This window comes from Microtus oregoni, unplaced genomic scaffold (genome assembly GCF_018167655.1).
Source record: "Microtus oregoni isolate MIOR12 unplaced genomic scaffold, Mior012 000073F_ref0000255, whole genome shotgun sequence".
Taxonomy (NCBI): Eukaryota; Metazoa; Chordata; class Mammalia; order Rodentia; family Cricetidae; genus Microtus; species Microtus oregoni.
In genome coordinates, this window is record NW_024543986.1 from 5,425,361 (window position 1) to 5,450,896 (window position 25,536).

The 25,536-nt window shown below is 38.3% G+C and overlaps 1 protein-coding gene across 1 annotated transcript in view; it reads left to right on the plus strand.

Annotated features, from left to right (window-relative positions):
* The window catches only part of LOC121441134 (leucine-rich repeat and calponin homology domain-containing protein 2-like), a 102,665-nt gene that overhangs the window by 65,700 nt on the left and 11,429 nt on the right, over positions 1-25,536 (plus strand). Inside the window, 4 exon segments of the mRNA XM_041642269.1 lie at positions 1,229-1,294; positions 5,779-5,827; positions 5,912-6,028; positions 17,195-17,239. Of these exon segments, the coding sequence (XP_041498203.1) occupies positions 1,229-1,294; positions 5,779-5,827; positions 5,912-6,028; positions 17,195-17,239 (277 nt within the window).

Consider the following 25,536-nt stretch of genomic DNA (forward strand, 5'->3'; position numbering starts at 1 on the left):
TCTATTTTTTTAAATCTTCTTTTTAAGTATATTTTCCTTTGATACTTCAATACCATAATTTTACATTTTTGGATCTAAAGAAATTTTATGTACATAGGAAAATATATTTAAATGTGCTTAATTCTGTGATTTTTGGCCCAGAAATACAGGTTTATGTCAATACTTGACCTTTTGACGTCATTGTATTTACTCAGTGAGGCTATGCTTAGAGTCAAGCTAGTAAGAAAGAGAGCCCGGCATCAACTGACTGCTCTATCTTCACCATAGAGCAGTAATTACCAGTGTGTATTTTTTTTTTTTGGTATTTCGAGACAGGGTTTCTCTGTGGTTTTGGAGCCTGTCCTGGAACTAGCTCTTGTAGACCAGGCTGGTCTCGAACTCACAGAGATCCGCCTGCCTCTGCCTCCCGAGTGCTGGGATTAAAGGCATGCGCCACCACCACCCAGAAACCAGTGTGTATTTAATTAATATTAAACTCACTAAATTATTTTTTATAGTTTTTAGATTGTTGATGTCTAAAGTATTCCTTAAAAAGTAGATATTTTATTCATTGTAGCACTATTTGTAGAATTAAGTTACATTTATATGTATATTAATAAGAATGTTATAATATGTACAATTACTTTTTTAATGAAAGACAGTTACTAATTTACCACATTTGATATTGAGGTTAATACTTCGTATTAGATAAAGCCTTAAACAAATAGTTTTCTTTTATAGGAAATTATTATATTTTTGTTTATTTTTGTTATAATACTCTTTCCTATTGAAGCTTTAAGAATTTTTTGATTTTTTTTAAAAAAGGAGTTGACCTTTAAAATTGATTTTTGCATTTACAATTAAAGTTTGCTATTTGGCTTCTGTTAAAGTGATTATGAAGTACCACATATCTCTTGTCATTTTCTGTCCTGGAAACAAGGAAATGACTCAAAATGATACCTAAAATATTTCATTATGTTCTGTGTAAATTAGAATTAGTTATACACAGAGTAATCATGCATTGGCTAGGAAATATCCAGACTTAATGAGTGGTTTCTAAAACAAGATGCAATACACCTTTTGTGAACATCATTCATAAATGATGTGCTGATGGGCACTTAAGTCCAAACGGGACTGAAATATTATTTTCTAGCAAGATCTTCATGACATAGATGCAGTTTATTTAGGACATAAGTGTGCAATGTTATCTTCAGTATAGCTTGTAATTAATGTGTTGATTTACTTCTAGGATTCTTAATCATTCAACTTCTGTCATGAGAAATAAGCTGAAACAAACTGTGGAATGTGAAAAGAGGTATAAACATATCATAGTCATTTTAATATTTGGTATCTTAAATGAGACTTGATATTCTTATAGCAATTTTCCTCAAACGATGTTATGTGGATATATGATGCAGATGTCATATAGGTAGATAATTTAAAGATCAAATATGTCAAAACTTGTGTCCAATTGGGTTTTCTATAAACAAACGCCCCGATTCTGATTCTTTTTGTTTATATTTGTGGTTTGTCTTGATTCATTCACAAATGTTTATCCAATTGATATAACCACCATTAATAATGTATTTCTTTATCACTGGTTATGTTTATTCTTTGTTATTGTTTGCATTTTAATTTCTTTTAATTGAGTTTTACTAAGCTGTTTGTTAAATAACATAGGTTTACAGATATGGATTTCAAACAACTAGATCTGAAAATTTCTATTTATTGTTCTTCTTGGTTTTACCCAAGTCCTGGGTATAAATTTTCAAAGATAGGAGTACAGAGGCACACACTGAAGGATAATTTATTGGATGCTGGGTATATGTGTACTCTTTTAACTCTGTAAATGATCTGTCTTATTCAGTCATCACAATAAAATTGTGAAGTTGTTACTTTTGCTATACTCATGTACACATGAGCAAACTGAAACTAAGAATTTTCATAACTAGCTAAGAATTTTCATAACTAGCTCACATTGTAAGTGGGAGAGTCATGATTCATACTTAGGTGTGTCTTATTGCAGAACCTGAAGACTTCATATATAGTAACAGTAAATTTACTTCAGATCCATGCATATCACTCGATATATTTCTGCAGAGTGTGCAGATTTGTGTCTCCAAACCTCTTTTCCTGTGTCATCTACCCTAGTGAATATGCAGGTACTATGTAGTCCCCTAAGCCAGCAACTTTGGAAACTTCTCACTCTTATGTCTTCCTCCTGCGACATGAATATCCCGTTAATCCTTTTTCCATCCTCTCCATTACTATTTTAGTTGTATTGCTTCAGCTCCCATTGTTTTCCATCTGAGTTTCTGTGACAGCCTCCACACATAACTCCTTTCTTTTCTGTATTATTAAAGAACAGAGGCTTTTAAAACTTAATCAGCCAATACAACCCCTATTTCTTATTTTCTAACCTTTTATGATAAAGGACAAAATGTTGAGATTAACCACAGAGTTGAAATGGGCTTCTACTTGTCTTCAATCTCAGCTCAGAGCCTCATCTTTGCACTCTATAGAGTAATAGCCTTTAAGTTTAGAAGCATAACTCTTTTATTTACTTCCGTTTGCTTCCCTATTTTTACATTCTATATCTTGGTCTCCTTTTCATAGTGCCCATGTTTCTTCCTTCCTTTGCATCGTCTCTTAGAAGTCAGTTCAATTCTGCATAGTTGTGTGAGAGCTTCATAGTAGACAGCAGCACTGTGTTGGGAACATGTATAGAAGAGGCCACACAGTAAGACAGGAAGAAGAAGGATTTAATAATCAAGTTCACTTTTAGGTTTTATATAATGCAACTTATTCTTATAGAAGCCACTGGAGCTCCTAGAAAACTACATTAATCTCTTCCAAAGCCAGGCTTTTTAATAACCATATTGTATTGTACTGAGCACTACTCCTATGGATTTCACCACTTCTTTACCACCACGCAGAGCTTCAAGCTATTTTTTAAATATATACCTTGTGGGAAACACACTGTATGGAAGTACATATGAGTATTTGCATTTGTTTATATATCTAGGTGTGTGCATCAGTATATACAACAGTGTTTATATATAGGAATGTGCACTGATACATACCACAGCGTTTATATACCAGTGTGCATAAATATATTACAATGTTTATATATAAGTTGTACATATATATTACACTGTTTATATGTATGTTGTGCATTGATATTTACCACAGTATGGTGGAATTTCTATTTTACTTTCCACTTAGATGCATAGTAGGAATGTCTGATTTCCAGACATCATACTTCTACTCAGTATTGTTGCACATTCAAGCATGATTTTTCTGGATTTTTCCCCATTTCAGAAAATGCTAACTCCATTCTTATTGTACAACACCTGAAAAAGTTTCATCCTTAGTTTGTCACTTTCTCTCAAACCCCATAGCTAACCCATTACCAAATCATGTTGACTAGTGAGACCTGATCACATCTTACCAACTCCACTTCTGTCAGTCTTGCTCTCTACACACCCAACTGTGCACAGGCATAAGGTGGCAAACATGGATTTCCCCCAAGAGTTTACGTGGGGAATACAGTTTTGCTTTATTGTACAGACACTAAAAATTTCTTTAGGTCAGATCAGCGTATACTCCTTTGTTCCTGAAAAAACTGACAGTATGTTTGTATAGAAATTGTCAAAGTGTTGATCGTCAGTAGAAGAGTAGAATGCTATCCCATTGTTCCGAGAGGGCTCTATGTGTAGTCTAATGCAGGTGGGGTTATAGACTATTATTAAGTGGTTTGTCCAGGGAGGTGTGTGTGCATAGTATGGTATGGGAAAGTGAAAGAGCTGGACTGATAAATATTAGAAGTGTTGTGCATGTTTCCACTCTCCCTCTCTCCTCTCTTTCTCCTCTCTTCTCTCTCCTCTCTCTCTCTCTCTCTCTCTCCCTCCCTCCCTCCCTTCCTCCCTCTCTCCCCCCTCTCTCTCCCTTTCCCCTCCCTCCTTGCCTCCCTCCCTCCATCTGTGTGTGTATGTGTGTGGCTGTGTGTGGTTATATGGTTGTGTGCATTACCAAACCATATAGAGTCCCAGGATGCTAGTCTATGTGCTAACTTGCTTCTTTATTATACTATCCTGTGGACTATGTATGCCACTTTTTCTCTTACTTCTAAATGTAGGAACCGTCTGGACTCTGCCTTGAATTTTTTCTCTCTGGTCTGTGACATGGAAATGCTCTCCATGTTGCAACATGGGACAAGCATGACATTCTTCTTTCATTATCCATTTCTATGATTCTTTATTTACATTTAAAATAAATTGATTTAATAGATTTCTGTATATTGATAAGAGGTTAGGATGCAGGCTTTTTGTCTTCCTTTTTACTCTTCCTTCTTTTACTTACCCATCCCTTTTTGCTGTTTCTTTCTTTTTGTATTTTATAAGTACTCATTATATTGTTTATATTTTACTTGCTACATAATCTCCAGTTTCTATGCATTTGTACCATAAGTTTTTGTACAAAAAAAATTGTACTCTATCTTCCACTGAAAAAAAATCTATAAATTCTGGAATTGTTGTTACTATATTTTCATGTTTGTACATTTTTAATTACTTCCCGAGGATAGGGATATTCCCTGTACTTATAAATTTTTATTATTTTCTCTCTTGTTATTCTTCCTTTTCTTGTTCCTCCTCTCCATCCTTTCTGTCTGTTTGAAACAAGTTCTTACTCTGTGGCCTGGGCTTACCTTTACCTTATCTATGGATACCAATCAGGACTCCAGCTCATGGTGATGGCTCCACCTTGTGAGTGCTAAGATGTCCAGTATGAGCCACGACACTCATCTTTACTCCCTCCTTCTTCCCCCTCTCTCATTTAATCTTTAAACTTTTTAGTGTGTTTCTGTTTGTGTATGTGTTTGTCTGTCTGTGTAAGTGTATGCCACATGTTTCTGTGTGTGAATGGTTGCCAGAAGAGGATGTTGGATCCCTTGGAGTTAGAAGAAGCATTGTCAATGTTGAACTCAGTCCTTTGTAGGCCCTCTTACATCACAACTGAAGTTTATGATCGTAATTCAACAGGAAATAATGTATTTGTCTTCTGAACTCTGGCATTTAGATGAAAGAAATTATGTGTTTGCTTATTTATTTGTTTGTTTGTTTATTATGTTTGTGCATGCATATGCATGTTACCATGGCACAGGTGTGGATATCAGAGGACAACTGTCAACAATTCAGGGGTTTGGTTTTTCCCTTCTACTATGTGAATCCCAGGGATCTAACTCAGATTGTCAGGCTTGTTGGCAAGCTAGTACCTTTACATGCTCACTCATCTCACTGATACCATTGTGATATTTGAAAGAAAGAGTAACTTGTTTTTTATAATATTATGTTTATTTTACTATATATTTATACATACGATATGCCTTTTGGCCTCTACAAAATAGGGTTGGGTTATGCATATGATGAATATAAAATAAACTCATTTTGTTATTTCTTGTGGTGCAATAGTTAGTAGGCACTCGCTATTGGTTGTTTTTTATCAACTTTAATTTATATAATATTAGTCAACCATGTGGTGGTTAATATCTGCCATTGCAGTTTTTGGGAGGCTGGCTATGGTAGTGAGTACCAGGCCATCCAGAACTACATAGCAAACCCAGTCTCAATAGAATACAACACAATATAACACAAAACAACACAACAAAATGAAACATATAGGTATGAATGTCTTTACATTGCTGTCTTAAAACAATGAAAAGACAAAATTGCCACTTTTAAAGTATGCAAAAGGATTAATATTATCTTAAGTAATATTAAAGCATCTCTAATGTTTTAGTGTCTCAGCAGATGAAGGGAATTCACCATTATCACCCCTTGCATGGCAGGTAAGAGCAAACAACATTAATAATACCTGTACTGTTTTGTTGTTGTCATTTGCTTAGTTTAAAAAAGAACTTTTGTCATTAAAGCCATTAGAAAATCAGAAGGACCAAATAGTTGAACAACAGTGGCCAGAATCTCAGCCTATAATCTGGCAAAACGAAGAAAGGAGACGGAGTAAGCAGATCAGAAAAGAATATTTCAAGGTACCTTAACAAATTTTTAATTTTGTTTTGTTTTTACTTTTATTCTTAAGTTTGTTTTAAATAAATGACATATAACTCTCCAGTTAAATTCAACGACTCTGTTCATGTTGATTGCCCTGGTGTATAGGATAATGATATGCTTTGTAAGTATAGTCACAAAATTTCAGTAGTTTAAATTAAGAGTACATCAATATACATCATAATTTTTCGAATGGTTCAAAGGAGGATGGATGTTTGTGTGTGTTACACCGCCGATTGAGGCAATTAATTCTGTGGGTCTTTTGGTTTTGAGGTAGGGTTTCACTATATAGCCCAGGTTAGCCTCAAATCCCTACCCCCTGTCTCTGTCTCCTATAAGCTAGGATTCCAGAAGTGAACAACCAGGACTGGTTTAGAAAAAGATTTTCATTGGATTTGTTTCAATAAATAGTTCAGAACTATTTTTAGTTAGTGTCTCACTATATAGGTCTGGCTGTCCTGTAACTCTCTATGTAGACCAGGCTGACCACCAACTCACAGAGATCTGCCCAACTCTAAGTTGTCCCTCACTACACATGATTCAGTAGACTTCTTAAAATGAAAGCTAAATTAAAATACTAGAGGTGGCGCATGCCTTTAATTACAACACCCGAGAGTTCGAGGCCAGCCTAGATTACAAGAGCTAGTTCCAGGACGGGCTCAAAAGGCACAAAGAAACCCTGTCTTGAAAAACCAAAACATAAATAAAAAATAAATAAATAATAAAATAATAGAGCTTGCAAATTATCATAACTTTCTATTACATAATTATTTATTTGTACTTCAAGTTTGTTACATTTGAAGGGGACTGTGATCAAAATTTAGAATAAATTTTAATCATCATTTACTCTTGGGATTGACTCAGATGAGTAGTACAAATCTTGTCCTCCACCATGAATAGCAAATTCTGTTGTCTCATACCTCCCACAAACCTCATCAGAAAATCATTTTCTCTAAATATGTAATACTCACCTAAGTTACACATTATTTCAAGTTTATGCCACTAATAAATAGAATTTATTTTTTACCTTTGTGTTTGGCAGTTTTTCTTTCAATCTGCATATTTCTCTATCCATATATTGGAAATCAATATGTGTTTGAAAGTGGCATATGGTCAAAATAAGAATGGTATATGCCTTAGCAAATATGTAATCACCTTAAACTTTGAATAAATGATTACTGATTATTTTTGGCCAGTGGATTTTGAGTTAATTCGGTAATAAGAAAAAACACATAGGAAGGAAAATGGCAGGGCATTCCAATGATCAGAACCCTTTGCAACTCTGCAGTTAGGTTTACATCTGGCCTTCATCTTAGTTTCCCTTTTTAAGTCATGAAAACATAAAGAAAAGTACTGATTGAAAATATTTTTAACTTGTTGGGCGAATTCTTGCCTTGACGTCGGCCCATCTCTTCTTCCAAATGCTCCCTATGGATCTTCTTTTACCGGATTAGGTCTCCTTGCCTACCAAACGCTGTCTCTCCCCAATGTTGGCTCTCCCAATGCTGGGTCTCCTGGCACCGAAAGATCAGGCCTCCGTGCTGGTTGGGCAGCTCGCAGACAAAGCGCCTACCCCGCTTGGTGCAGGCAGGCCACAGAAACAAAGGAACTGCTGCCCGCCCGGGAGCCCCGGATACTCGGACCCTGCGCCCAGATAGGCTGGGCTGGGCGATGCCACGCGCCTAAAGAGGGCAGTGGGGGCGAAGTTGGGAGGGCTCTGGACGGAAGCTGGGTGGGCCAGGAAGAAAGAGGCAGCACCCGGGGAGTAGAGGCCCTGCAGAGAGCCCAAGCAGGACAGGGGGCCAAGAAACCCCCGAGCTCCCCGTCCCAGGCTGGCGCCGTGGGCCAGAAACTCACCCCAATGCTGGGTCTCCTGGCGCCGAAAGATCAGGCCTCCGTGCTGGTTGGGCAGCTCGCAGACAACGCGCCTACCCCGCTTGGTGCAGGCAGGCCACAGAAACAAAGGAACTGCTGCCCCCCGGGAGCCCCGGCTACTCGGACTCAGAGCCCAGATAGGCTGGGCTGGGCGATGCCACGCGCTAAAAGAGGGCAGTGGGGGCGAAGTGGGGAGGGCTCTGGACGGAAGCTGGGTGGGCCAGGAAGAAAGAGGCAGCACCCAGGGAGTAGAGGCCCTGCAGAGAGCCCAAGCAGGACAGGGGGCCAAGAAACCCCCGAGCTCCCTGTCCCAGGCTGGCGCCGTGGGCCAGAAACTCACCCCAATGCTGGGTCTCCTGGCGCCGAAAGATCAGGCCTCCGTGCTGGTTGGGCAGCTCGCAGACAAAGCGCCTACCCCACTTGGTGCAGGCAGGCCACAGAAACAAAGGAACTGCTGCCCCCCGGGAGCCCCGGCTACTCGGACTCAGCGCCCAGATAGGCTGGGCTGGGCGATGCCACGCGCCAAAAGAGGGCAGTGGGGGCGAAGTGGGGAGGGCTCTGGACGGAAGCTGGGTGGGCCAGGAAGAAAGAGGCAGCACCCGGGGAGTAGGGGCCCTGCAGAGAGCCCAAGCAGGACAGGGGGCCAAGAAACCCCCGAGCTCCCCGTCCCAGGCTGGCGCCGTGGGCCAGAAACTCACCCCAATGCTGGGTCTCCTGGCGCCGAAAGATCAGGCCTCCGTGCTGGTTGGGCAGCCCGCAGACAAAGCGCCTACCCTGCTTGGTGCAGGCAGGCCACAGAAACAAAGGAACTGCTGCCCGCCCGGGAGCCCCGGGTACTCGGACCCAGCGCCCAGATAGGCTGCGCTGGGCGATGCTATGTGCCAAAAGAGGGCAGTGGGGGCAAAGTGGGGAGGGCTCTGGACGGAAGCTGGGTGGGCCAGGAAGAAAGAGGCAGCAGAGAGCCCAAGCAGGACAGGGGGCCAAGAAACCCCCGAGCTCCCCGTCCCAGGCTGGCGCCGTGGGCCAGAAACTCACCCCAATGCTGGGTCTCCTGGCGCCGAAAGATCAGGCCTCCTTGCTGGTTGGGCAGCTCGCAGACAAAGCGCCTACCGAAAGAATTCGCCCAACAAGCTGAAAAGCAACATGAAGCTACCAGAAACAAGCAACCTCACAACGGGAGGACAAGAACCCCTTAATCAAGAGGAAGGAGAAAAGATTGACTTCATGAAAGTGATTGATGCCCTTAAACAGCATGTAAAAAACGCCCTTAATGAAATGGATGAGAAATATAACAGAAAGTTTGAAGAATTGAATAAATCAGTGAATGATACCCTAGAAAACCAAGGAAAAACAATCAAACAGATAATGGAAACGGTGCAAGACTTGAAAACTGAAATGGAGGCAAGGAAGAAAACACAAACAGAGGGCCGGCTGGACATGGAAAATCTAGGTAAACGAATAGAGACTACAGAAACAAGCATAACCAGCAGAATACAAGAGATAGAAGAAAGACTCTCGGATTCTGAAGATACCATACAGAAAATAAACACACTGATCAAAGAAAACAGCAAGTCCAACAAACTCTCATCACAAAACATTCAGGAAATATGGGACACAATAAAAAGACCAAACCTAAGAATAATAGGAGTAGAAGAAGGAGAAGAAGGGCAGCTCAATGGTCCAGAAAATCTATTTAATAAAATTATAGAAGAAAACTTTCCCAACCTAAGGAAAGATTTTCCTATGAAGGTGCAAGAAGCATACAGAACACCGAATAGGCTGGATCAAAAAAAAAAACATCCCCTCGCCATATAATCATCAAAACACAAAGCATACAAAATAAGGAAAGAATATTAAGAGCTGCAAAGGAAAAAGGCCAAATTACTTATAAAGGTAAACCTATCAGACTTACACCTGACTTCTCCATGGAAACCATGAAAGCCAGAAGGTCCTGGTTAGATGTACTGCAGAAACTGAGAGACCATGGGTGCAAGCCCAGATTACTATACCCAGCCAAGCTTTCATTCACTATAAATGGAGAAAATAAAATTTTCCAGGATAAAAACAAATTTAAACAATACGCAGCCACAAATCCAGCCTTACAGAAAGTAATTGAAGGAAAATCACTAACCAAGGAGTCCAACAATGACCACAATACCTCAGACATCTAGAGACCCTTCACCAACACAAAACAAAGAAGGGAAACACACAAACTCTACGACTAAAAAAAAATGACCGGAGTTAACAACCACTGGTCATTAATATCACTTAATGTCAATGGACTCAACTCACCTATAAAAAGGCACAGGCTAAGAGATTGGATAAGAAAACAGGATCCAACATTCTGCTGTTTACAAGAAACACACCTCAACCACAAAGACAGGCACCTACTCAGAGTAAAGGGCTGGGAAAAGGCCTATCAAGCAAATGGTCCTAAGAAACAGGCAGGTGTGGCCATACTAATCTCTAACAAAGTTGACTTTAAACTTAAATCAATCAGAAGAGATGGAGAGGGGCATTTTATACTCATAACAGGAACAGTTCATCAGGATGAAGTCTCAATCCTGAACATCTATGCCCCTAATATAAAAGCACCCACGTACATAAAAGAAACATTGCTAAAAGTCAAGGCAGCCATCAAACCGCACACACTAATAGTAGGAGACTTCAACACTCCTCTCTCACCAATGGACAGGTCAATCAGACAGGAACCTAACAGAGAAATAAGAGAATTAGTGGAGGTAATGAATCAAATGGACTTAACAGACATCTATAGAACATTCCATCCAAATAGGAAAGAATATACCTTCTTCTCTGCAGCTCATGGAACCTTCTCGAAAATCGACCACATAGTCGGTAACAAAGCAAACATCCACAGTTACAAAAAAATATTAGTAACCACCTGCGTCTTATCAGATCACCATGGATTAAAGTTAGAATTCAACAATAATGCTACCCCCAGAAAGCATACAAAGTCATGGAAACTGAACAGTCAACTATTGAACCATAGCTGGATTAAGGAAGAAATAAAGAAAGAAATTAAAGTCTTCCTGGAATTCAATGAAAATAAAGAAACAACATACTCAAACTTATGGGACACTATGAAAGCAGTCCTAAGAGGAAAGTTCATAGCACTAAGTGCCCACTTAAAGAAAACAGAGAAAGCTCACATTGGAGACTTAACAGCCCACCTGAAAGCTCTAGAAAAAAAAGAAGCAGACTCACCTAGGAGGAGTAGAAGACTGGAAATAATCAAAATGAGGGCTGAAATCAACAAAATAGAAACACAGAAAACAATACAAAAAATCAATGAAACAATAAGCTGGTTCCTGGAGAAAATCAACAAGATTGACAAACCACTATCCAAGATAATCAAACGGCAGAGAGAGAATTTGCAAATTAATAAGATCTGAAATGAAAAGGGGGACATAACCACAGACACAGAGGAAATTCAGAGAATCATTAGATCTTACTAAAAAAGCCTATATGCCACAAAATTGGAAAATGTAAAGGAAATGGATACTTTTTTAGATAAATATCATATACCAAAGTTAAATCAGGACCTGGTGAACAATCTAAATAGACCTGTTAGTCGCGAAGAATTAGAAGAGGTTATCAAAAACCTCCCTACCAAAAAAAGCCCAGGACCAGATGGTTTCAATGCGGAATTCTACCAGATCTTCCAAGAAGATCTAATACCTATACTCCTTAATGTATTCCACAAGATAGAAACAGAAGGGTCATTACCAAACTCCTTTTATGAAGCCACAATTACTCTGATACCAAAACCACTCAAAGACTCAACCAGGAAAGAGAACTACAGGCCAATCTCACTCATGAATATCGACGCAAAAATCCTCAACAAAATACTGGCAAATCGAATCCAAGAACACATCCGAAAAATTATCCATTATGATCAAGTAGGCTTCATTCCTGAGATGCAGGGCTGGTTCAACATACGAAAATCTATCAATGTAATCCAGCATATAAATAAACTGAAAGAAAAAAACCATATGATCATTTCATTAGATGCTGAAAAAGCATTTGACAAAATTCAACATCCATTTATGTTAAAAGTCTTGGAGAGATTAGGGATACAAGGGTCATACCTAAATATAATAAAAGCTATATACAGCAAGCCGACAGCTAACATCAAATTAAACGGAGAGAAACTCAAAGCCATCCCACTTAACTCAGGAACACGACAAGGCTGTCCACTCTCCCCATACCTCTTCAATATAGTGCTTGAAGTTCTAGCAATAGCAATAAGACAACATAATGAAATCAAGGGGATTCGAATTGGAAAGGAAGAAGTTAAACTTTCGTTATTTGCAGATGATATGATAGTGTACATAAGCGACCCCAAAAACTCCACCAAAGAACTCCTAGAGCTGATAAACAGCTTTAGTAATGTGGCAGGATACAAGATCAACTCCAAAAAATCAGTCGCCCTCTTATACACAAAGGATATGGAAGCAGAGAGGGAAATCAGAGAAGCTTCACCATTCACAATAGCCAAAAACAGCATAAAATATCTTGGGGTACATCTAACCAAGGAAGTGAAAGATCTATTTGACAAGAACTTTAAGGCATTGAAGAAAGAAATTGAAGAGGATACCAAAAAATGGATGGACCTCCCTTGCTCTTGGATTGGGAGGATCAACATAGTAAAAATGGCAATTCTACCAAAGGCTATTTATAGATTCAATGCAATCCCCATCAAGATCCCATCAAAATTCTTCACAGATCTGGAGAGGACAATAATCAACTTTATATGGAAAAACAAAAAACCCAGGATAGCCAAAACAATCCTATACAATAAAGGATCTTCTGGAGGCATTACCATCCCTGACTTCAAACTCTATTACAGAGCTACAGTAATGAAAACAGTGTGGTACTGGCATAAAAACAGAGAAGTCGACCAATGGAATCGTATAGAAGACCCGGATTTTATCCCACAAACCTATGAACACCTGATTTTCGATAAAGGAGCTAAAAGTATAAAATGGAAGAAAGAAAGCATCTTCAACAAATGGTGCTGGCACAACTGGATGTCATCTTGTAGAAGAATGAAAATAGACCCTTATCTATCACCGTGCACAAAACTCAAGTCCAAATGGATTAAAGACCTCAATATCAGCCCGAACACACTGAACCTGATAGAAGAGAAAGTGGAAAGTACCCTACAGGAGCTGGGCACAGGAGATCGCTTCCTATGTATAACCCCAGAAGCACAGACATTAAGGGCAACATTGAATAAATGGGACCTACTTAAACTGAGAAGCTTCTGTAAAGCAAAGGACATAGTCAATAAGACACAAAGGCAACCTACTGATTGGGAGAAGATCTTCACCAACCCCACAACAGACAAAGGTCTGATCTCCAAAATATATAGAGAACTCAAGAAACTAGACTTTAAAATGCTAATTAACCCAATTAAAAAATGGGGCACTGAACTGAACAGAGAATTCTCAGCAGAGGAAGTTCAAATGGCCAAAAGACACTTAAAGTCGTGCTCAACTTCCTTAGCAATCAGGGAAATGCAAATCAAAACAACTTTGAGATATCATCTTACACCTGTCAGAATGGCTAAAGTCAAAAACACCAAGGATAACCTTTGCTGGAGAGGCTGTGGAGGATCGGGTACCCTCATCCATTGCTGGTGGGAATGCCATCTTGTGCAACCACTGTGGAAGTCAGTGTTTCGGTTTCTCAGGAAATTCGGGATCAACTTACCCCTGGACCCAGCAATACCACTCCTGGGAATATACCCAAGAGATGCTCTATCATATGACAAAAGCATTTGTTCAACTATGTTCATAGCAGTATTATTTGTAATAGCCAGAACCTGGAAACAACCAAGATGCCCTTCAATGGAAGAATGGATGAAGAAAGTATGGAATATATACACGCTAGAGTACTATGCTGTGGTAAAAAACAATGACTTCTCGAATTTTGCAGGCAAATGGATGGAAATAGAAAACACTATCCTGAGTGAGGTGTCCCAGACCCAAAAAGATGAACATGGGATGTACTCACTCATAATTGGTTTCTAGCCATAAATTAGGGCCACGGAGTCTACAATAGGTGAACCTAAAGAAGCTAAGTAAGAAGGTGAACCCAAGGAAAAACATATAGTTATCCTCTTGGCTAAGGGAAGAAGACCCAATTGCCGGGGAGAAAATTAGGATCTTGGGGGTGGGGTGGGATGGGGGTAAGGGGAGATGGGGAGAGAAAAGGTAGAAGGGAAGGAGGGGGGACTTGGGGAATCAGGAGAATTGGGATAAAGGAAAGGTGGATAGGGGAGCACGGAACCACAATTCTTAGTTAAGGGAACCACTTTAGGGTGAGCAAGAGATTTGACCCTAGAGGGGCTCCCAAGTGCCCAACATGAGGTTCCCAGTTAGTTCCTTGGGTAGCTGAGGATTGGGAACCTGAAATGACCCTATCCGAGAGCAATACTGACGAATATCTTGCATATCATCATAGAACCTTCATCTGGTGATGGATGGAGACAGAGACAGAGACCCACACTGGAGCACTGGACTGAGCTCCCAAGGTCCCAATGAGGAGCAGAAGGAGGGAGAACATGAGCAAAGAAGTCGGGACCACGAGGCGTGCACCCACCCACTGAGACAGTGGAGCTGATCTACTGGGAGCTCACCAAGGCCAGCTGGACTGTGACCGAAAAAGCATGGGATAAATCCGGACTCTCTGAACATGGCAAACAATGAGGGCTGATGAGACGCCAAGGACAATGGCACGGGGTTTTGATCCTACTTAATGTGCTGGCTTTGTGGAAGCCTAGCCAGTTTGGATGTTCACCTTCCTAGATATGGACGGAGCGGGGAGGACCTAGGACTTACCACAGGGCAGGGAACCTGGACTGCTCTGTGGACTGGAGAGGGAGGGGGAGAGGAGTGGGGGGAGGGGTAGAAGGGTGGGAGGAGGGGGAGAAGGGTGGGAGGAGGGGGAGGGAAATGGGAGGCTGGGAGGAGGTGGAAACTTGTTTTTTGTTTATGTTTTTTTTTCTTCTTTTCTTAATAAAAAAATTATTAAAAAAAAAAAGAAAATATTTTTATAAGTGAACCTTGGTGAATTACTTATGATGCGTTATTTCTAAGCAACAGGAGGTACTTTATATTTCTTTGATTTCCTTTATCCTAATATAATAATATCATACTGATTATATTTATCAAAACACTTGTATTGGAATTATTAACTGACAGAAACCTTTCCAAATATTTTTAGTCCATTTGTACTTCAGGAAACTTCAGTAGCATAAAATGCATTTATCATTTGTATTTTACATATGAGAATATTAAGGCCCAGAAAGTCAATAGTGTGCTAATCATAAAATTGAGATTAGAATTCAGAGCGTTTTTAATGCTGTGTCTTTGTCCTGTGGACAGCATGATATGAAAGGGATAAACATTAGCATTAACAGAGTTTCATTTTTTTTCAAAATATTTTGCAATACTTCAAGTGAACTTAATAGAGGTGTTTGTGAATCTTTATCATAGTCAACTATTACTCGGTTTAAAACCATCGTTTGTTCATTCAAAAATTTAGTCTTCATGGCATATATGTTCCTTCTACTGTATCAATTATATTATTTAGTTGCTAAAAGATAAAATAGAATAATATATAAAATGACTATTATGTAACCATCAGTCAGTAAATGTTCATTTCTTTCATACATGATAAAGTGGGTGTAAATATAATCTTCAGTCCCTGGGAAATAGGTTAAGGACATGTGTAATTCTTCTCAATTGTCAGAAGATGTCACTGTTAGGACATTGCATGAAAAATCGGTATCAAATTATTCCTTTAAAGTTAGGAAAATATAAAATTGTATAGGGCTTCAGTGTAGCTCATCATTAGCAGCACTTGCTTAGTATACTAAAGGCTCTTGAACATCAACACAAAAAGATATGCAATGGAACTAATAGTACATTAGTCACAGCTATAAACTATAGTAGGGGAACATATGTGACTTATCTGCAGTTCCTAATACAGCCTACTTTGTGACTGAGACACTAGGTAAGTTATTTCCTCAAGATATGGAAGACAGAGTTACATAAAGGGGGCAATTAAATTTAACCCTGGACATCAGGAAAATTAGTTTGTGACATGATCTGAAAATTAGTAGTTTTTTTTTTTAAAAAAGAACTTCTGTGAACACCTGTTTGGTTCTATCGTTGATTTGCAAAATAATTCAAGCAGTTTTGGGCAAGGAATAAGAAAATAAGACTTCTACTTATTGTCACAGTATATTCTCCTTGATCCTAAAAATCACTTTGTCACATATTCAAATTCTTTAGGTTGAACACATTTTCTCAATATTTCACTATAAACTGGGACAAAAGTACTTATTCTGTTGTTATAAAGATTAAATTTCTCAATCCATGCAATGCACGTCAATCATTACTACTGTAATGTAAATGATAGTTCTAAATGTTAGCTCTCAGCACTATTCCTATTATTGTGTAGTTGCCATATGCATTTAACATAGCCTGAAATTAGAAGACTACTTCTTTGTGGTGCAGAGGATTGAACCCAGGGGTTCATAGGTGGTAAGAAAGCATGCTACCACTGTAACACATCTCCAGCCCAGTTTATAAAACAATTGCTATGGTCTTAGTATAGTGAAATTACAAACCATGTGAGAAATGATAAGAACCCTGGATAGGATGGTGGTTGTAAGAATTCAGATGAAGCAAGTCTAGGAGAGATTGCCAAAAAGTTGACTTGATGACTTGTTGAATGCAGTGAACTAAGAAAAAGAAAGACTCTAAGACAGTGGTTCTCAACCTTTCTAATGCCGAGACTCTTTAACACAGTTCCTCATGTTGTGTGAACTACAACCAGAAAATTATTTTCATTGCCTCTTCATAACTATAATTTTGCTAATGTTAGGAGTTACAATATAAATATCTGATATGCATGATATCTGTATACACGGTCTCTGTTAACGTTCCGTTTGACACCAAACGTGTTGCAACCCACAGGTTTAGAGCCGCTGTTCTCAGACAATCTACAGATTGCAAACCTGAAAGAATGAGAAGTGGGTCTGGCTTAGGAAGGAATAGTGTTACTCACAGCATTATACATGTGAATAGCCGGACTGTTTAAACTGACTGTGTACTTCAGTTTAATATCAGATAATTTAATAAAAGTACCAACATAGTAATAAGCCTCGGGTGTCATTTTGAACAAAATATTCACATGTTTATGGAAGAATAAAGTATTCTTTTAAAATGTTTTTTCAGTACAATTCAGCAAGGAAGAATTCAAGTGGCAATGAAAATGAGGAGGTGAGACCAAGGGTAATATTGATTTGAATTCTTTACTTTCATATTGAGTTGGCTTGGTGAGAGTTAATGCATACCTGCTGTTGTTTTCTTTGCTACTGAGCACCAGTTTTCTACAATAATGAAAACTTCTGAGCATTGTCATATAGTTATTAATTTAACCCTTTGTTTTCTAGAACACAATTTTTAAGAGTTTTAGAGGTTTATCATTTGTTTTGGACCTGTAACCCATCAGTTTACATCTGAAAACAATTTTTTTTCTTGGAAATAAAATTACACTTGGCAAAATATGTAATCTATGTGAATTACCTTTGCCTAACCCAAATGCTGTTATCTTTTCATGTCTATCAGATAGTTTTTATGGAGACCCCCTCCAAAAAAATAAGACGGTTGTTTCCAAAACGTTCCATTATTTCTATTATTTCCATTAGTATCTGTGGTAAATGATGAAAGCAGTTTTTGTGTAGGAATGTTTTCTAGGTTGCTGTTCATGACTGCAGTCAATTCCTGTGTACCTGCTGCTTGCTTTCCATTGCACTTTGTTATATCTGTTTGACCCTTACATTTTATTCCTTCTTATGTCATAACCCATTGGATGGACTCTACAGTGCTGGTTTCAGTGTGCAGAGTTTTGACGACTAATCCCAGTGGATCTAGTAATAGCTCCTAGTTTATGACTCTAGTCTGTACTTTACCATCTAGCCTAAGGCTTTTGTAGTAATGTATCCTCTTTCTTAGGTGTTTGGAACCTTCTGCTCACCTAGGATTCAACACATTCATCTTTTTTCCATGCCTCAAACATATTAACATTTTAAATTGATGTAGTAGCTTTTTCAACCTAGGTTGCACAATGAAAACTCATGATATCTGGATTTTACTCACAGATATTCAGATTTAATTGGTGTGTGTGTGTGTGTGTGTGTGTGTGTGTGTGTGTGTTTAAAAGTTTTCCATTTGAGTTTATTGTGCAGGCAAAGGTGGTAACTACTTTGTGAAATTACCAACTCCTTTTTAGACAAAGCAGAAGGATGAAACCTGGCCCACTTGCTATATTTCTAAGTAACTTTTAAATACAAGAGAGTTACAGCCACTTGCCTACAGATGCTTTTGCATTCTAATGACAGAGTTGTGAAGTTAGTACCGAGACCATGTTGTCCACAAAATCTGAAGTGTTTAAGAGACAGCATTCTTTGAACTCCAAGTTAGAGGTTCGCCTTGGCTGTCGTCCCTGCCCTCATAGTCACTTTTCTCCCACCTGTTTCAATGTCTAATCCATTATGAAAACCTACTAATTCACTTGTTTATTTTTTGGGCACTGAAATAGTTTATCTACTCAACCTTCTTTTCCATCTTTGCTACCTTTGCATAGATTTTCAGTCTTTTTTGCTTGGATTGGTATAACAGCTTCCTTGCTTTTCAGTATTTATATTGTCTGTCTGTTTGTCTGTCTATCTGCTTATATTTATCTATAATCAATCTATCAATCAATCTATCTATCTGTCTATCTATCTATCTATCTACCCACCTATCTGAGTGTGACACAATGCATGCATGTGTGTGCACCATTTGTCAACTTCCAGTGTCTTCCTCAGTCCTTTTCAACATTGTATTTTGAAACAGGGTCTCTTATTGTATCTGATGCTCACAGATTCAGCTGGGCTTGCTTATCTGTGAGCTCAAAGGATTCACCCCTCTGCTTTCTCATTGCTAGGAACACAGAGACATATCATCAAGTTTGTCATTGTATATGGGTACTGGGTATCCCAATTCGGATCCCGATGCCTGTACTCCAAGCACTTTACCATCTGAAATGTCTCCCCACACCTCTTCTCTCTTTGGTACACTCTCCTTACTGCTTTCATAATACAAGTAAAATAAGGCCATTTCTTTGTTTAAAAACCTTAAGTTTCACCCCATGCCTTACAGGGTAAATTCCTAGTCTTTACTGATCAAGTCCCTGGTAACCATATCAGCATAAACTCACAACTTGCCATCCTTTCACTTTTTGCCCTGTGGAATTCAGAGTTGTTTTGCAGTCATTTTTTTTAATTTATTGATTCTGTGTCTGTTCTTATCTTTTCAATTTACCTGACTTTTACTGAACTTTACTTTCTCAAGAAACTTATATTTTTCACCTTCCTTTTCTCTACAGTTTCTGTGTAATCCATATATAGACTGGAAATGTTATCTTAACTTTGTCTACTCTCTAGACTGAGATATTCTTTAAGCATGATATTTTACAAAATTTCCTAATATCTTTCTCTTTTTATAACTTTTGTTTTGTTTGTTTGTTTGTTTGTTTTTGTTTTTTCAAGACAGAGTTTCTCTGTAGCTTTGGAGCCTATCCTGGAACTAGCTCTTATAGACCAGGTTGGTCTTGAATTCACAGAGATCTGCCTGCCTCTGCGTCTTGAGTACTGGGATTAAAGGCGTGCACCACCACTCCCCAGCCAACGTTTTTTATTTTTAACACAATCTTATTATACATAGCAATCCCAGTTCCCTCTTTCTCCTATCCTCCACTCCCACTACCTTCTCGTAACCCTACCCCCATCCACTTCTCAGAGGGAAGCCTCCTATGAATAGTCAACAAAGTCTATCACATCACTTGAGGCAGTACCAAGACCCTCCTCCCTGTATGTAGGCTGAACAAGATATACCTCCATAGAGAATGAGCTCCAAAGAGCTAGTTCAAGCACTAGAGATAAATACTGGTTCTACTGCTAATGGCCCCACAAACTGCCCATGCCACACAACTGTCACCTACATTCAGTAGACCTAGTTCAGTCTTATTCTGGGTTCCTAGCTGTCAGTCTTGAGTCAATGAGCTTCTTTTAGGTCATGTCAGCTGTTTCTGAGGGTATTCCCATCATATTCTTGAGCTTTAGCTCATAATATTGCTCCTCCCTCTCTATGACTAGACTCCAGGAATTTGGTCCAGTGCTTATCTGTGGGTCTATGCATGTGCATCCATCAGTTCCTCTATAATGGTTCTATGATGACAATTAAAGTAGACATCAACATGATTACAGGGGAAGGGCAGTTTAGGTATCCTATCCACTATTGATTAGATTCTTAACTGGTGTCATCCTTGTGGTTTTCTTGGTTTTCCTAATGTTTCCCTAATGAGGTTCCTTAGTTTCCCTAATGCCTGGTTTCTTGCTAACTGCACAATGGCTCCGTCTTTCAAGGTATCGCTTTCCTTGCTCTCTATCTCTGTCTTTTACCCAACTTGATCTTCCTGATCCCTCATGTTCTCCTCCCTACTCCCCCTTCTCCGCTCCACCATGCCCCTGCCACCCTACTGCTACGCTGCCAATTGACTATGCAGAACTTGACTACTTCACCTTCCTTGGGGGATCCTTGTATGTTTCTCTTAGGGTTTTCCTTATTTCTTGGCTTTGCTGGGGTTGTGGACTGTAGGCTGGTTATCCATTGCTTTATGTCTAATATCTACTTAGGAGTGAGTACAAACCATGTTTGTTTTTCTGTGTCTGGGTTACCTCACTGAGGATGTTTTTTTTTTCTAGATCCATTCATTTGCCTGAAGATTTCTAGATGTTGTTTTTCACTACTGAGTAGTACTCCATTGTGTAAATGTACCACATTTTCATTATCTCTTCTTCAGTTGAGGGGCATCGCAGTTGATTCCAGGTTCTGACTATTACAAATAATGTTGCTGTGAACATAGTTGAACAAATGTCTTTGTGGTATGGGTATGCATCCTATGGGTATATACCCAAGAGTGGTATTACTCCCTCTTGAAGTAAATTGATTCTCAATTCTTTAAGAAAAGATCACACTGATTTCCAAAGTACATGTTTGTGGTTGTACATGTTTGCACTTCCACCAGCAATGGAGGAATGTTCCTCTTACTCTGCGTCCTCTCCAGCATAAGCTGTCATTAGTGTTTTTGATCTTAGCCATTTTGACTGCTGTAAGATGGTATCTCAGAGTCATTTTGCTTTGCATTTCCCTGATGACTAAGGATGTTGAGCAATTCCTTAAGTGCCTTCTGGCCATTAGAGATTTCTCTATTGAGAATTCTCTGTTTAGATCTGTACCCCATTTTTAATTGGGTTAGTTGATATTTTGATATCTAGTTTCTTGAGTTCTTTGTATATTTTGGAGTTCAGTCCTCTATCTCAAGTGGGGTTGGTGAAGATTTTTTTACAATTCTGTAAGTTGCTGTTTGGTCTTGTTGACTGTGTCCTTTGCCTTACAGAAGCTTCTCAGTTTCAGGAAGTCGTATTTATTAATTGTCCATCTCAGTGTCTATGCTACTGGTGTTATATTCAGGAAGTGGTCTCTTGTGCCAATGCGTTCAAGGCTACTTCCTAATTTCTCTTCTGTTAGGTTCAGTGTTGCTGGATTTATATTAAGGTATTTGATCCATTTGAACTTGAGATTTATGCATGGAATAGATGTGGATCTTTGCATTCTTTATTTTTTATTGTTTTTGTTGAGCTATATGTTATTCTTCAATCCCTTCCCTTCTCTCCCCTCTCCTTCTACCCTTTCCCATCGTTCCCATGCTCCCAATTTACTCAGGAGATCTTGTTTTTTTTGTACTTCCCATGTCAATTACATCTATGTATGCCTCTCTTAGGGTCCTCACTGTTGTCCAGGTTCTCTAGGATTGTAAATCGTAGGCTGCTTTTTCTTTGTTTTATATCTAAAAGCCACTTATGAGTGAGTGCTTATGATATTTGTCTTTCTGGTTCTGGATTACCTCACTCAATATGATGTTTTCTAGATCTATATATATATATACCCTCAAATTTCAAGATGACATTATTTTTCCTGCTGTTTGTGTAAATATACCACATTTTCCTTATCCATTCTTTGATAGAGGGGCATTTAGGTTCTTCCCAGGTTCTGGCTATGACAAACAATGCTGCTACGAACATAGTTGAGCACATGTCATTATGGTACAATTGAGCATCCTTTGGGTATATACCCAAAAGTGGTATTGCTGGGTCTTGAGGTAGGTTGTTTCCTAATTTTTTGAGAAAATACCATACTTATATCCAAAGTCCCTGTACCAGATTGCATTACTGCCATCAATGGAGGAGTTTTCCCTTAACCCCACATTCTCACTAGCATAAGTTCTCATCAATGTTTTTGATCTTGGCCATTTTTACAGGTGAAGATGGAATCTCAGAATTGTTTTGATTTGCATTTATCTGATGGCTAATGATTCTGAGCATTTCCTTATGTGTCTTTCAGTCATTTTAGATTCCTCTATTGAGAGTTCTCTGTTTAGTGTTCTGTAATCCATTTTTATTGGATTATTTGTTCTTTTGATAACCAATTCCTTGAGTTCTTTGTATATGTTGGAGGTCAGCTCTCTGCCTGATGTGGGGTTGGTGAAGATCTCTTCTCATTTTGTAGGCTGCAGTTTTGTCTTGGTGACCATGTCCTTTGCTTTACAGAAGCTTCTCAGTTTCAGGAGGTCCCATTTATTAATTGTTTCTCTTAGTGTCTGTGCTACTGAAGTTATATTTAGGAAGTGGTCTCCTGTGCCAATGTGTTCAAGTATACTTCCCACTTTCTCTTCTATCTGAATCATCAATGGGTCAAGGAAGAAATAAAGGAAAATTAAAGACTTATTTGCATTCTTCTATATGTTGAAATCCATTCATGCCAACACCATTTGTTGAAAATGCTTTCTTTTTTTCCATTGAATAATTTTAGCTTCTTTGTCAGAAATTCATAGATATGTGGATTGATATCTGCATCTTTGATTCGATTCTATTCCATTGGTCCACCTTTCTGTTTTTGTGCCAGTACCAAGCTGTTTTCATTGATAGAGCTTTACAGTAAAGCTTGAAGTCAGGGATAAGGGTATCTTTGGAAGTTCCTTTCTTGTACATTTCTCACCCCGCTTTCACCACTGGACAGGACAACCAGACAGAAACTTAACAGAAATAAAGGAACTAACAGAAGTTATGACTCAAATGATTTTAACAGATATATATAGAACAAACCACCCACAACAAAAGAATATACCGTCTTTTCAGCACCTCGTGGAACCTTCTCAAAAATTGATCACATACTTGGTAACAAAGCAAACTTCAATAGATATTTTTAAAAAAAGAATAACCCCTTGTATATTATCAGATCACCATGGATTAAAGTTAGAATTCGACAACAACTCTAATTGCAGAAAACCCATAAACTCATAGAAATTGAATAATGCTTAACTGAATCACACCTTGGTCAAGGAAGAAATAAAGAAAGAAATTAAATACTTCTTAGACTTTAATGAAAATGAGTACACAGAATACCCAGACTTATATAGCACTTTGAAAGCAGTGCTAGGAGGAAATTTCATAGCACTAAGTGCCTACATAAAGAACTTGGAGAAATCTCACATTAATGACTTAACAGCACACCTAAAAACTCTTGAACAAAAAGAACCATACTCACCCAGGTGGAGTAGATGCCAGAAAACAATCAAATTGAGGGCTGAAATCAGTAAATTAGAAACAAAGAATCAATGAGCCAACTCAACATGATAGACAAACACTTATGAAAACTAACCAAAAGGCAGAGAGAATATGCAAATCAACAAAATCAGAAATGGAAAAGGGGACATAACAACAGGCACTGAGAAAATTCAGAGAATCATTAGGTCATACTTGGAAAATCTATACTCCACAAAATTGGAAAATTTAAAGAAAATGGAAAAATTTCTCTGTGCTATATACCAAAATTAAAACAAGAATAGATAAACACTTTAAAATAGACCTATAACACCTAGGGAAAAAGAAGTAGTCATCAAAAGTCTCCCAACCAAATAACCCAAGGGCCAGAGGGTTTCAGTGCAGAATTCTACCAGAATTTGAAAGAATAACTAATACCAATACTCTTCAAGTTGTTCCATGCAATAGAAACAGAAGGAACATTGTCAAACTCTTTTTTTGAGGTGATAGTTACCCTGGTACCCAAACCACACAAAGATGCAACTGAAAAAGAAGTACAGACCAATGTCCCTCATGAACATTAATGTAAAAATTCTCAGTAAAATACTGGCAAACCCAATCCAAGAAAACATCAGAAAAAAATCATCTACCATAATCAAGTTATCTTCATCCCAGAAATGCAGGAATGATTCAAATGTGAAAATCCACAATATAAACAAACTGAAAGAAAAAAGCCACATGGTCATCTCATTGGATATGTAAAAAGCCTTTGACAAAATACAACATCCCTTCTTGATAAAGGTGAGGGATACAAGGAACATACCTAAGCATAATAGTGGCAATATACAGCAAGCCAACAGTCAACATTAAACTAAATGGAGAGAAACTCAAAGTGATTCGACTAAAATCAGGAACAAGACAGGCTGTCTACTGTATATCTATTCAATATAGTACTTGAAGTTCTAGCTAGAGCCATAAGACAACAAAATGAGATCGTGGGGATACAAATTGGAAAGTAAGAAGTCAAATTTTCACTATTTGCAGAAGTTATGGTAGTTTACATAAGTGACCCAAAAATTATACTAGGGAACTTTTACAACTGATAACCACCTTCAGTAATGTAGCAGGATACAAGATTAACTAAAATAAATTAGTACCCCACCTATATACAGATGATAAATGGATTGAGAAAGAAAGTGGTAAAACATCACCCTTCACAATAGCCACAAATAACATAAAATATCTTGGAGCAACTCTAACAAAACAAGTGGAAGACATGTATGACAAAAACTTTAAGTCTCTAAAGAAAGAAATTGAAGAAGATATCAGAAAGTGGAAAGAACTTCCATGATCTTGGATAGGTAGGATCAACAATAAAAATAGCAGTCTTACCCAAAGCAGTCTACAGATTCAATGCAATGCCCAGCACAATTCTATATAGACCTTGAAAGAATAATACTCAATTTCATATGGAAAAACAAACAAAAAAACAGGATAACAAAAATTTCCTCGTTCTTAGTCTCTAGAATAGTATCTGAGAAATAATCACTTGTCAGTTGAATGCATGCTTAATGTGGTATTCATTTTTCGGGTTAAATGTCAAGAAATTTTCATTTGATTGTCATTAATTCATTCCTAAACCATAAACCATTTATTGATATTATTCCATTAAATTCATAAATATTTCTCTACTTACACTATATGCGTAATCTTCTAGTTAGTTTCTTACTTACCGTGATGATCTCTTGCCAGGCTTCATTGCTGTGTCTGAAGGGGAAATACATCTTACCTATTATGTCTTGATTATATTTTTGAGTCTTTAAAATTCTTATATATCATTAGAGGCTCTTACATAGAATCTGATTCATTGTT